Source organism: Acromyrmex echinatior, chromosome 18, assembly GCF_024713525.1.
Source record: "Acromyrmex echinatior isolate Ae372 chromosome 18, ASM2471352v2, whole genome shotgun sequence".
NCBI lineage: Eukaryota > Metazoa > Arthropoda > Insecta > Hymenoptera > Formicidae > Acromyrmex > Acromyrmex echinatior.
The window spans coordinates 3,770,281-3,783,183 of NC_141869.1; the positions used below are offsets into that span (position 1 = coordinate 3,770,281).

General features: G+C 34.9%; 1 protein-coding gene across 9 annotated transcripts in view; it reads left to right on the plus strand.

The window, feature by feature from the left end:
- The first annotated feature begins 495 nt into the window (after positions 1-495).
- The window catches only part of LOC105144900 (uncharacterized), a 41,206-nt gene continuing 28,798 nt past the window's right edge, over positions 496-12,903 (plus strand). For 2 of the 9 annotated variants that reach the window (XR_015548109.1, XM_087415527.1), the window contains exons 1-5: positions 499-1,368; positions 1,912-2,105; positions 2,184-2,378; positions 2,995-3,490; positions 3,657-3,716. Coding sequence is in view for 8 of the 9 variants with exons in the window: in XM_087415527.1 (XP_087271653.1) it covers positions 1,920-2,105; positions 2,184-2,378; positions 2,995-3,490; positions 3,657-3,716 (937 nt within the window). In the remaining variant the exon portion in view is untranslated. Of the gene's footprint in view, positions 1,369-1,911; positions 2,106-2,183; positions 2,379-2,994; positions 3,491-3,656; positions 3,717-8,684; positions 11,442-12,026; positions 12,767-12,903 lie in introns of those variants that run through there. The other 7 variants (XM_087415532.1, XM_011054143.2, XM_087415531.1 and 4 more) reach the window with 6 other exon arrangements.

Below are 12,903 nucleotides of genomic sequence, written 5' to 3' on the forward strand. Positions count from 1 at the left end.
GAAAATATATGTACTAGAACGGACGCTTTCTAATAGGTTGAAATCTCATTCCCTGTTTTTATTGCCTGCGTTTTTCATTGTGTTTCTGGCTTAATGATCGCGTTCAGGTGTATCCTTTTAGATCATCCAATAGCAGCGAGCGCTCACGGATTCGCTCCGCAACAGTTGAGCAGGATTGGGTACGTATTATACACGAAATTTTTTATCTTGTCCACATTACCATGGTACAGTAATGCTCGTATTCATAGTCCAGACCTTGTACTTAAGACTTCTTTAAATTTATCTTTAAGGGTCCTCTACATAGAAGTCGTAGACGTGGAGTCTTAAGTCGGGAAATCAACCAATCAAATATAAGGAGAATACTCAATTAGAATTGGTCAATTACTATGATTTAAGACTCCACGATCGTCTGCGACTTCTATATAGAGGACCTTTCAGATGCTCAGTAGGCAATAAAATAATTCATAGAGTATTTGAAGATAAATTTAAGAAAGCTTTAAATATAAGGCTTAATTATAAATACAGGCATAAGTCGAAAATGGAGGACTTTTGCACTACTTTAGTATATTAGAGCTTTAAAACTCGCGCTCCAAGGGAATGTAGTATATTGCCGCGTATGGTCCGCGTTGGCCAATAATCGCGCTCCTGCTCATACCACATGACGTCACACGAATCGCGCTCGTCGCGCCGCCGCTGTGGAAGGGGTTAGGAAGGAGGGTGATCGGGCTTCTTCGCACATCCCATAGTCCCATACGCGTATTACCGTACTGAAAATGGCCGCCAGCTGTCATTCGCTTGTGAAGTGTGGCTTGTTGTGAAGGAAACACGACGCGGATTCGTTACGAGACGGTTTCTCGAAGCGCGTAGCACACCGCGGGGATGCAATGTACTTTTGTGACGACACGCAGCTCGTTGGCTAAGACACACGAGATTGTCGTGAGTGAGGGAAAAAGAGAGGGAACGAACGAGCGAACGACAAAGTAGAGGAAAGAGAAAAAAAAAGAGTGGGGAACGAGAGAAAGTATACGGCGCGACGGCGATCCCCCTGATGGTGTTGCTTCCACAATTCCATGAGAGTGTGGCTGTTTACAATTCCTATTTCACGTGAAGTGTGTGGCTAGTCTGTTGCCCGCGCGATCGCGGTAACGCCACCGTAACGCGACCGAGTTCGGAGTCGTCCACCGCAGCCGCCTCCTCCTCCTCCTTTTCCTCCTCTTCCTCCTCCTCCTCCGCTTCGATCCGTTTGCGAATCGGTCTCGCAGTAGTCGCAGTCGCGGAGCTCTCCCGATACTCCTTGCCCCGCGATACACGGCCTTCCCTTGGGAGTTCTCTCGATTCGCTTGTTTTACACTCCTCAGGGCAATTAAGGTAAACTTTTATAGGATAGCAATAGTATTCTAGATAACCTTTCAGATACTGTTTGATTTATGTTCACTTGTCCAGTCTCTTATTTTTTTTACACAATGATATCTATATCTTGTGTTACGCGTTTGAAAAAATGATTATGTTTAAAATATATATGTACATATGGTTTTTGTAAGTATTTTTTGTAGTTTTCTAATAATGATGTAATTTTTTAATAATAATGTCAATGTTATAATAAATGTGGAATAAAGATAATTGTGTTGTAAATGCAATAATTGCATATATTGCTGATTATTTTATTTGAAGGATTTGCTGCAATGGTAGATCCACAACAATATAGCCAAACATGTGATAATAGTATTTTTTCATCACTAACTTTGGAGTTCATTTATTCCATTTTTATACAATATTTGTTAATCCATTGTTGCAGCAAGTCTTTCAATTCATTTAATAAAGTTTTATATATTTTTATTCAAATAAGTGGTGATATAAATTTTTATGTTATGAACATAATCTAATATATAAATTTATCTCTTTATATTTAAGGAAGCAGAATGGGTTCCAGTCAACAGTTCTCTCTTAGATGGAACAATTATTTAAAACACATTACTTGTGCTTTTGAAACATTGAGGTCAGATGAAGATCTCGTGGATGTTACTTTGAGCTGCGAAGGCAAAAAAATCAGAGCACACAAAATGCTATTGTCAGCATGTAGTACATACTTTAGAGATTTATTTAAGGTAAATGCATACATTTCTGATTCATTTATTATGTGTTTAAATGTAGAGACATTTTTGTAACAATTATTTGTTATATAGGAAAATCCATGCCAGCATCCCATCATAATATTCCGCAATGTAAAATTTGACGACTTGGCTGCCTTGGTAGATTTCATGTACCAAGGCGAAGTGAATGTTATTCAAGAGCAACTAGCAAGTTTTCTCACAACAGCAGAACTCTTGGCAGTACAAGGTCTTACAGACGGCACAGGAAAAGATGACACTCTAGTAGAAGTGAGTTATTAGTATATAAAATAATTTATAATTTCAGAAATATTGATCTCAGGTAGAAAAGCAACTGAATAAAATGATATGTTTGTAAGTTCTCTCTCGCTCCTCCTCCTCCTCCTCCTCCTCCTCCTCCTCCTCCTCCTCCTCCTCCTCCTCCTCTCTCTCTCTCTCTCTCTCTATTGTAGTTGTAATAAATTTTAGAAGAATGCGTACATGCATCAACTCGCTATCATATTTATTACTATTCCTAATTGCTTGAAAACTATGGTCTTCGATTTTGTTACAATTTAAATGAAAAGAGAATATAAATTCCAATTCCTTGCTCAATTCTGGAGACTTGGATTTATTTATTTATTTATTTATTTTTTAAATTTATCATTGTTATTATTTAAAAATGTCTCTTATAGAACAACATAGTACTGTGATTTGTTTATCTCCAATTAATTAAGTTCATATTTCGGATATTTTATTTATATCTTGATTGAATATATATTTTTTTTTCTTACTGAAAAATCCTAGTACTGTATAGGATAACAAATTCAGAAATCTAACCTGGTTTTTTAACTACTTTAATACTGTATAATTTAGCATCTTATTTATGTGTTATATTATTTTTAAGGATGACATAGAAATTCCCAACGAGCCTGAAGTTCAACTGCAGAACACTTCCGGTAAATCCACGGGAGATAACAAGAGAAATAAGTCCCCATCGTCTCCGATGCCATACCATGCCGTTGAATTACAACCCGAAGTGCCGCCAAATAAAAGGAGAAAAATTCGAGAAAATATGAATGTGAACGCGGAGAAGAATTCAGGGATCAATGCGAAGGATTCCGAGAAAACGGCGGAAAATCAGATGGGACCGGGCTCCGATCCGGTCGAAATAATTCCTCTTATGCCGAACTTAAAGCTGGAGATGCCGGAATACTTGGAACAAGATGGTAGCAGTTGTAGTTATGAAGATCAGAGTATAGGCGACAATGCACTGAATAAGATTGCTATAGACGATACGTCGTCGACTACGCCTGATCACGAACAGAAGGTCGACATCAGTCAAACATTTTATACGAGTCAATCGGCATCGGACGGTTTGGACAGCAAACATCAAGATGTTGGTAAGTATCTTCATATGTGATAATTTCTAGAATTTGCTAAAATATTTTTTACCTAATTTATATCTTGATAAGTTGTCAATTTTCAATTTTATTTATCTTATTTATCTTAATTATCTTAATTAATTGTCAGTTTTTGCGCAGTTTGATGATTTTTTTTGTCTATTAGGACATCTACTATCTAAACCAAGTACTTCGGGAGAGAGAGCAACACAGGATGCGGTACAGGGTAAGTGATTATCTATCCTCTTGTTATTATCTATAAATTGTGTGATATGTTGTTTGTTTTGCCATTACAACATAATTACGACATGAAATTGCAATAGATTCAATAAATTATTAATTATTATTATATTAATTATATTTAATCATAGATTATTTAAATTAATCCTTTAAATCAGAGTTTGAAAATTAATATTTTTAATTTAAGCTATAATGTAAAAAATAAATTATTATATTAAATCAACAAATTGGAGATTGTAATATATTGGAGCAGCAAATTATTTTTATTTAAATTTGGTATTTAATCGTCTACTAGTATTCAAGAAATTATTTAAAGTATCATATAGTAACAGTAATATAGTAGCAATACAGTATAATGACAGTATAATGGCAATACAACAAGCTTCTAAGTTTTGTATCCACATGATCCACATACTTCATACGTTTGCAATCTTTTAAAAATATGCATCTACCTGATATTTTGGATAGTAATATATAAGAAATTTTATACATTAGTTTCAATTATAAACTGCTCTGTACACCTGCATTCTAACTTCAGTGGTGATGGATTAATTGCATGTACTGTGGGTACAAAACCAAAACAATACTTTAAACATCTTGATACATGAAACATTAATATCATAGGAGTTACTTAGTTTCATGGATTAAGATTCTGTAATAATTATTTTGTATTACAATAAGAAGGATGACAGGATTCCTTTTTATTGTGATATTATAATCTATTAAGTTTGAGGGGTAGTTAGTTGATTGCGTTTTCACATCAAACTGTACGGTTTGGTAGCTATGCAGCTTTGCATTACTTATACACGCACACAAATGATAATTAGAGAAAGAGATTAGGATTAAATCCAAAGACAATGATAGTATAAGATTTACACAGTGGAAACGTTTATTTACTATTACTTTACAAAACGAGTATTTGAAAACAAATATTTTAGATCTTAATCATAATTTTTTTCTTCGCGTAGACCTGGTTCTTACTAGCATGACAAAATACATATTTAAAGATATAAAAAAATCGATAACGCTTTTTACCATTTTATAAAAACGGCATCACATTTTATTTTATAACATATATTGCTATTAAAACTTCATTAGTTTTTGCAATACTCTGTGAAATACTGTCAATTGTTTTCTCTTTGACCTGATTACTCTTGCATTATTAAACGAAATCAGGTTTGCAATCTTATTAAAAGATTTCTGAACATTAATGATAAATATATGTATGATACATTCCCTGTTTTACAACAGGGAAAAAGACTACTTTCATTTCCATCCGATTATATTGAGATTTACCTTCAATGTACAGAGTGCATGGTGTTTTGGATGTAAATGTATGGTACAGGCACTCGGGTGTAGGTTGAACTGTAGATACTAGTAAGCATTGCCAAGTGCTGTATGTGTGCCGACAATCATCAATATTCCTTTTTTTAATAACTCGATCAAAGCCACCACTATGTTCCTTATGCGCACTAACTGTAAGCATACTTCTGTGTATATACTAAAATAAGAAATACCTTTCGATACTGGTTCAAGGCAATTTCTTCGTAAAAATATCTAATTCGTGTGTATAGCGCGAATCCCACTACATACACACATGGTTTATTTGCATGTAACGTTAATCTTAAATGTACGGGTATATTGATTTTTAAATGTTAGAATGAAACAGTGCAAGTCAAATTTATAGAATTAGTATTTGCTGCAAGTTTTGGCGAAGCTTATTTTGGAAAATTTTATTAATATGGTCGAATATTCAGAAACTCTTTTAATAATTTATATAGCAATTAATTTTTTTAGCGAAATGCTCTAAAAAAAACTCTTTTAAATATTGTTTCGATAACGAATATTTTCAGAAATTTCATACTTTATAAATGAGGAGAAATTTCGTCCAAATTTATTTGTTTTTAATTGACAGCCCAAGATGTTAAAATAATATCTTCCATTGATGATATTGCAACATAATTTTACCATAATTATATCATTATCATTACAAGAATAAATTAGTTAATAATATTTATATATATATATATATATTTTATGAAAATTATCTCGGACGTAATTGTAAATTTCGCACGTACTCTCCGAATCACGAACTTCCTGCGATCGTAATGATCGCTGTATACGGATTAGAATTCTATTAACTTGCAGAATGTATCGTTACATAGATCGTGAGATATTCGCGCAAATATGAACTAATTCTGAAGCAGTCAGGTGGTGGTGGTGTTCTGGTGACAGTGGCATGCGCGTGCAATCCTTCCTTAATATTTGATAATTTGAGATCAGTTCTTTCCCTTCTTGTATGAAGCAAAATTCTATATGGTAAACGGGTGCGTATGGGAAATACAGCGATCAATATTCGTTGCATCGATATTCCTTCGGAATCCGTCATTTTCGGCGTTCTTTGATATTCTGATTCCGATATATTATATAATATCCTAATGGGAAAATAGAACTCTAGAAAGATTAAGCCTAACAATAGACTCGCATGATTAAACAAGAAAATGTTAAAGGAAATAAAGATGTGGCATGCATAATAGGATAAAATTGCATCAGTTATTAAAGCTGTACCAAGATACAACAGATATTTTCGGATTATTTATGATTTATTCATGATTTTATTTTTAATACATATATTAAATAAATATTTATTGTTTATTAAATATATTATATATTCATACGAAAGAAGATGGATGAAGAATGAATCTTATGGGAATAATAGAAATGAAACTTTAGCCCGCGCAATTCATCATCTATAAATTTCTCTTGACATTTTATTAATAAAATATATATTAAACACGTAAGAAGAGAATTAATTATCTTTATATTTTATATTTATTATATTTTCTCACTTTATGCAACAATTTAAGTTCATTGTCAATTAATTGCATCTATACATATATTCGAATTAAAATTAAATGAAAACGAAATGCACAAATTGAAAGCAATGACGGATTTTGGAAGACTATCGACACATATTTTCCTCGAGAATCTCGAAGAATGAGCCTGGTGATTGTAAACGTATCTTGACCCGACCCGAAATTCTTTGGTTACAAGTACATATGACCGGAGAAAGATTAAAAAGAAAGAAAAAGAAAAGAAAAAAATAAGTGTTTCGGCAGGTAGGTAATACAAGATCTTAGCAACGATCGCTAAAGCAGAAGCATGAGTTCTTTTAGTAGTCACGACATCAAAAAGCTTGTTCCTTCTTTTCAAGTACTAATGTTATTACGTAAAACGTCGTTAACGTCTCCGCGTAATATGACTCGTTGCGTTTCGCTTCGAAGTCGATTAGTTACGTGGTCTTTTTCGCCTACTGAAGCTCGATTGTGAATTTATCTATGAGCATAAAGCTGCGGATCGTACATTAATCGAACAATACGATACCTTGGATATGGAATATTTAATCAACCAATGTGACTTGATATTAAAAAGAATAAATTTCCGATATCTATCACCATATCTGAGTCATAAGGTACATTGGATTCACTTATCTTTATCTTGCGAAGAGATAGAAACAGATGCCATTGGCTAAATAGATCGAAATTGATTTAATTACAGCTTGGGAGTAGGAGAACTGATGTCCTATGGTTGAACACATAATTTCTTACTTCCAAGATTTCTGTTATATCTTTTTCCAAGATATTGAATTGTTCTTGAAAATTGTTTTGTCGACACGCGAGTGTCGCCAATAGTTTTGTGGCTGTCGTTGTAGATGTGCATTGTCGAGGTCACGATCTAAATTGAAGAGAAATTAAAACGAACGTATCGAGAACGATGAGTGCTTGTGTGGAAGTTTGCGTTTCGCATTTAGAAGAGCATTTAGTGAGCCAATTCGTAACTCATCCTGCCACAAGACGACAACAATGAACCTGCGATAAAGCTGTTTTTTTGTTCGCGACAAAAACGGATCTCGTCGGAATATCGATCTCTCGCAAATTGCGCAGCAGGAGGTCGACGAAGCCCACCGTCAAGAAACACGGGAGGCTGGATACGCGAGCATCCTAAGCAATTACGTGCAATCAGCGTCCTAAGCAATTACGTACAATCAGCGTTCTCGTTTCAGCGTCATCGATCGCACGAAAGAGACATTTCCCTCTTTGAACCACAGAAGGTTTTGTTCTGATGGCCGATAGGCAGAGAAGGCAGTTTTCTTCGGAAGCTCCTGCGACGAATAATGAAATTAGATAGACCACTTGATTGACAGAAAAGGCAAACTAAATTATCTTATGATTATTTTCACCTTTGTACAACAATTTTGACGATAAATCTGAAAAAACTGAAAGATTATTCGAGGGAACAAAATTTACAAAGATGACCCGGAAGCGCTAATCTTTGTGTGTCCATGTGTTCTTGCATTAATCGAAGGAGAACTGATATCGCTCTATCCAACGAACTGTCTCGCAAATTCAGCAAATTCAGAATCGCTAGTCGATTATGTCGACGTATAGGGGACGCAAAAAACCTCATGTGAGTTCTTTTCCTAAAAGGTGCACGGGGATAATACAGAAGCCTGCGCATTGAAATCTAGCACGTGGCGATGCCATCATATGCGCGAACGCGTTGTAATTCGCGCGAAGTAACAACAATGATCGCGATGAGAAAGGCGCGTTCGATGGTATATCAGATCGCCGATGAGACACGCATTCTGTAGAGACGGTTTTCTAGCGGCTACCGCTGCTGTGATTATGGGATTGTTGTGGTTGGTGCTGGGGATTGGTGGTGCTGCTGCTGATGCTGTTGCTGCTGATACCGTCACGGTTTATTATGATATACGGAGAGGTGTCTTTAATTTTTTTTTCATTATTGTATAACTATATAACTAATGATTGCCTGCATGCCCCTACCGCGCCTACTACTTCTTAAGAAAACTGACTAACCCTCAACACACGGCTCAACCGAGCATTGTGTTTGTTGTTGTTGTTGTTGTTGGCCACAACACTGTGTTTCTCTTCAGGAGGGTTTACGTACGTATCTGGTCAGCCGCATAGCCTCAGCAAAGCGAACGGCCACGGGAAAGTGTGCGTGCACTGCAAGCAGCGCGGCATGGTAACGTCACGTGGCAAACTCAGGCAGACCCGCTTCAAATGCTGGCCCTGCAATGCCTGTTTGTGCCGCTGGCCATGCTTCGTCGACTATCACAAAATACGCTCGATCCCGCACATCCCACCCCCCTAGCACCAACCCTGTCTTAGCGCCCCGTCGGCAGCGAAAAAAGACTAACTTCCATCCGCTCCGCGATTGGACCGATCGTACGGGCCGCAAGTGGAAATCGGTATGAGAGAATACCTTTGAAATAGGTCCATACACTGAAAGAGAAAGAGAAAGAAAGAAAAGAAGAGATAGAGAGAGAGAAAGAGAGCGCTTTGATCAACCGCGATGTACGTGAGCCTCTTCTGTGTATTCTTTGAAAGCGAGTACTTCCCAAGATATAGTTTCGTATAGGAATTACTGAATTGACCTGTGTTTAGCAGGATGTGATTTCACAGTGAGCATACGTTTTATCAAAAATTTATTTTGTCGGCTGGAAATACCGTTAGAGTATCGTTGACTTCTGAATTTTTTTGTAGTCAGAAATATTTATTACAATAAGAAAAACACATGTTGATTATGTCACAAATATTTTATTGTTAGATCTCTTTATATCATGACGATATTTTTCTTCTTTAAGACTAGAATTCATCAGCATTTTTCTTTGAGTTTCTCCCTTTGCTTTGGCTCTTAGTACCTCACTTACAATTAGATCTAACTCTACCAATGTAGATTAATCTTTAATTTACTCTTTATCCTTTTTCTAATTCTTAGAACTAAAAGAGGATAAATGATTAAACTGAATTAAAGTTAATCTAAATTGATAGAAATGGACATTAGGCATTAGGCAACGTGTATACTCTATACAAAATATTTATGCCAAACTAGTATTTATAACTTGCGATGGTTGTATTTGTAATATTATGTACTAGAGTGCTATCCATACGGCGATAAAACATTGTGTGCATATTGATTACGTGATATTTCATACACATTTTGTGCGTGTTAATAATGTACATTGTTATTTATATTATATACTTTATGAATATGTTGATTGCGACTAGTTGATTGCGATCACACAATGATAGTATAATTTTTAAAAAATACTCAGAATATGATACTACGCTATATACGAGATAACTGTTTCATTCTTCGCTCAAGAGTGTAGTCGAAATTAATTTGACGTTTATTTGAAAATTTTGTTTAAAATTCGTTTATTTGAAGAATTAGATACAAAAACTAAAACATCTCAATGAATGCACATTTTATTTCACGAGCATTTAATAAAGATCATCGCTGTTGTAAATATATTAACATCAAGACACTATTTGGAATACAAATTTAATGCTAAGTACGAGGTTACAGCTTACGATAAAATAAAGCCAATTTAATTTCGACTCTTTCCGTAAGACTTATTAATATATATACAATAGAACCTTATCGATATAATACCGTATAGACGATTTTCAGCCAGATTTATCACGTGGAAATATCCAGGATCTACCTACGATCTCGTATAGAATATCGTTACCGTGAAGATTCAGATGTAACCGATTTGTTAAGAAAATGTTAAGTACAAAGAATAGCAATTTCCTATCCGTTAGACAAATTAAGGTAGCTGTTACAATTTAATTCGTTACACTTGTAAGATAGTTTCAAGAAACTTGGTACATAACAAGATATATAAGCATATGGTATATAACAAACGTAACTGTCACCCAAATTAATCTGGTGCATTATCCGCTCTGCACAGTTCCGAAGATCTCCCAGTAAGATTAAGTTCAACTACTCTGCGAAGTAAGATTGTTTGGATTCTCGTGCTAGCGTCGCAGATTTAACTGTAAGACAGATCACGTATTGCAGTATTATCGCAAACTTCGCAATAAGTAACTGTGGACTGATTACTATTAAAATATTCATACATCATTTTCATCATTTACACGCTGTTGAAAAAAAAAATGAAAAAAAAATCAAGTATTTTTTTGTTTAAACGTTTTTTCTATATTATTAAAAAATTCCAAATATTTTAGTTATTACAAAATATAATATTTGAGATAAAGTTTTACTTTATTTAATATATGCATATCTGTAATAAATAATATATGAAGTTTTTGTAATTTTACAGCAAATAATGGAAAGTTTTCTTTTAGAGAAATTAATTTTTTTTTTATAAGTTAAAATTTAATTCAAAACTTTTAATTTTTTAAAAATTTGCGCAAAGACACGCTCGCTCTAGGAAAGAAATAATAATTGGAGTGAAATACACAGCCAAGATATACGAAGCGTAATGTGTTAATAAAAAATATTACACGACTATTCTTTAAGAACCTCTTTGCTTTTCTTAAGAACTACGTCAAACGTTTTTTTTTTAACGATAAAAACACGAGAAACGAATCCTTCTTTATAGATATTTTCGAACGCCTGGGGGCTTAACGAGCTTCTGAATCTTTCTTCAATGGTGTCGTGTGTCTTCTGTTTCCTCTCTCTGATCTGATTAGGCTTGCTCTACTTAGCTTGCGCTTATCACGCACGTCAGGAAAAAGACGCCAGGAACTGATGGAAGGAGACGTAATATCGTCGTCTTGCAAATATTTGGAAGCACTTTCTATCTCATATTTCCTTTTTATTTTATTTCATTTTGCGTCTCCTTATGTAAAAATTATGTCCCATAGATTATACGCAAGATATTTTTTCATTGCAGTAAGCATCTGTAAAATATTGTAATAATGTAAATGGTATGTATTTGTATCAATGAGAATTGTATAATTTTATTTTATTTATGAATATACAATTTGGAAATATTATTTAATATACGATAATAATATGATTTCATATAAAATGAGAGAAGAAGTATCATTGAAAAATAAATTGTACATAAAGATTGAAAAAACTTATAAATTACATTCATTTTTTAATAAAAAAAGCAATACAAAATTATATAATTCTAAACGATGATCTCGAAGGATCAGCATCTGATAGCGTAGTTCATTTACTTCGCGAGTTTTGCTAAGAAGTGCTTTCAAGTCTTTGAAGCAGTCTTTGACGACGTTGAAATTCTTCTCTCTGACGATCAGCCACGCAGTTTTTCATGGGATGGGTATTAGAATCTAGCTTCTCCGAGAGGGGATGGAACGACACGCGATGGGGATGTTACCATTTAGCCTTCGAGATTTGGCTTCGACTGGGGAAAAACGCGCGCGTGTTTTACATTCGCCGGCGTTGTGTAGCAATGCGTGGTGACGTTGTGTGTTTGTTGTTTTCTTTGTAGAACATGCCGCGGATGGCGACGACGACGACGGCGTCGCCGAGCTCGTCCCGGATGACGATTACGGTCAGTCCGGCGCTGCGGCGGACGGCCTCTTGTTTCGCTGTAGAATTTGTTGGAAGGGTTTCAAGCACCCCATGTCGTTGACACTGCACAAGGACTTGCACACGGGCCAGACCAGGTGCCCGATTTGCCAGCGCATCTTCAGTCGAAGTTACGACATGAAGGCACACTTGCTGCGCATCCACAAACGTCAGCACACATTCAGTGTGTTCGACGTCCAATCAAACTTTCAAAAGTGATGACTCTTTCCTCCCCAGGCTTCTTTTTCGGGTTCTTCCACCGGTTTTCTTGCGATGATTTTACGCGAAGTTAATCGTTACGCGGAATATCTCGCGGGAAGATAATTTAAAAAGATTTCTTGTGTTTATATAGTTTAATATTTGTCAACAAATATATTATAAGAGGCTTACGTACTTAAAGACGAAAGTTGAATGACCTAAAATATAATTAAATTTCAACAGAGTGCAAATAACGGGGATATATTCCCTGAATAATTTCAAATTTAGAACGAGCTTAATTTTTAAAGTATTTGATATGTTCGCTGTCAAACAAATTTCACATCGACAATATAACAACTGCATTACGATATCGTAATATACGTAGGTAACATATTTTAGTATTTGAAAATGAAAGAACAAGCGAGATGTACCCTTTGATGTAGTTGCTAAATGAGATTACGTTTAAGAAAAAAAAAAAAGAAAAAGATAAATTTAATTATGCATTAAGTATTTATGTGCTAAGCTAAAAATTATTACAATCATTATAATCAACAGAAATTCTATCTTAATATGGGCCGAACGACAGTATTTCAGTCTAG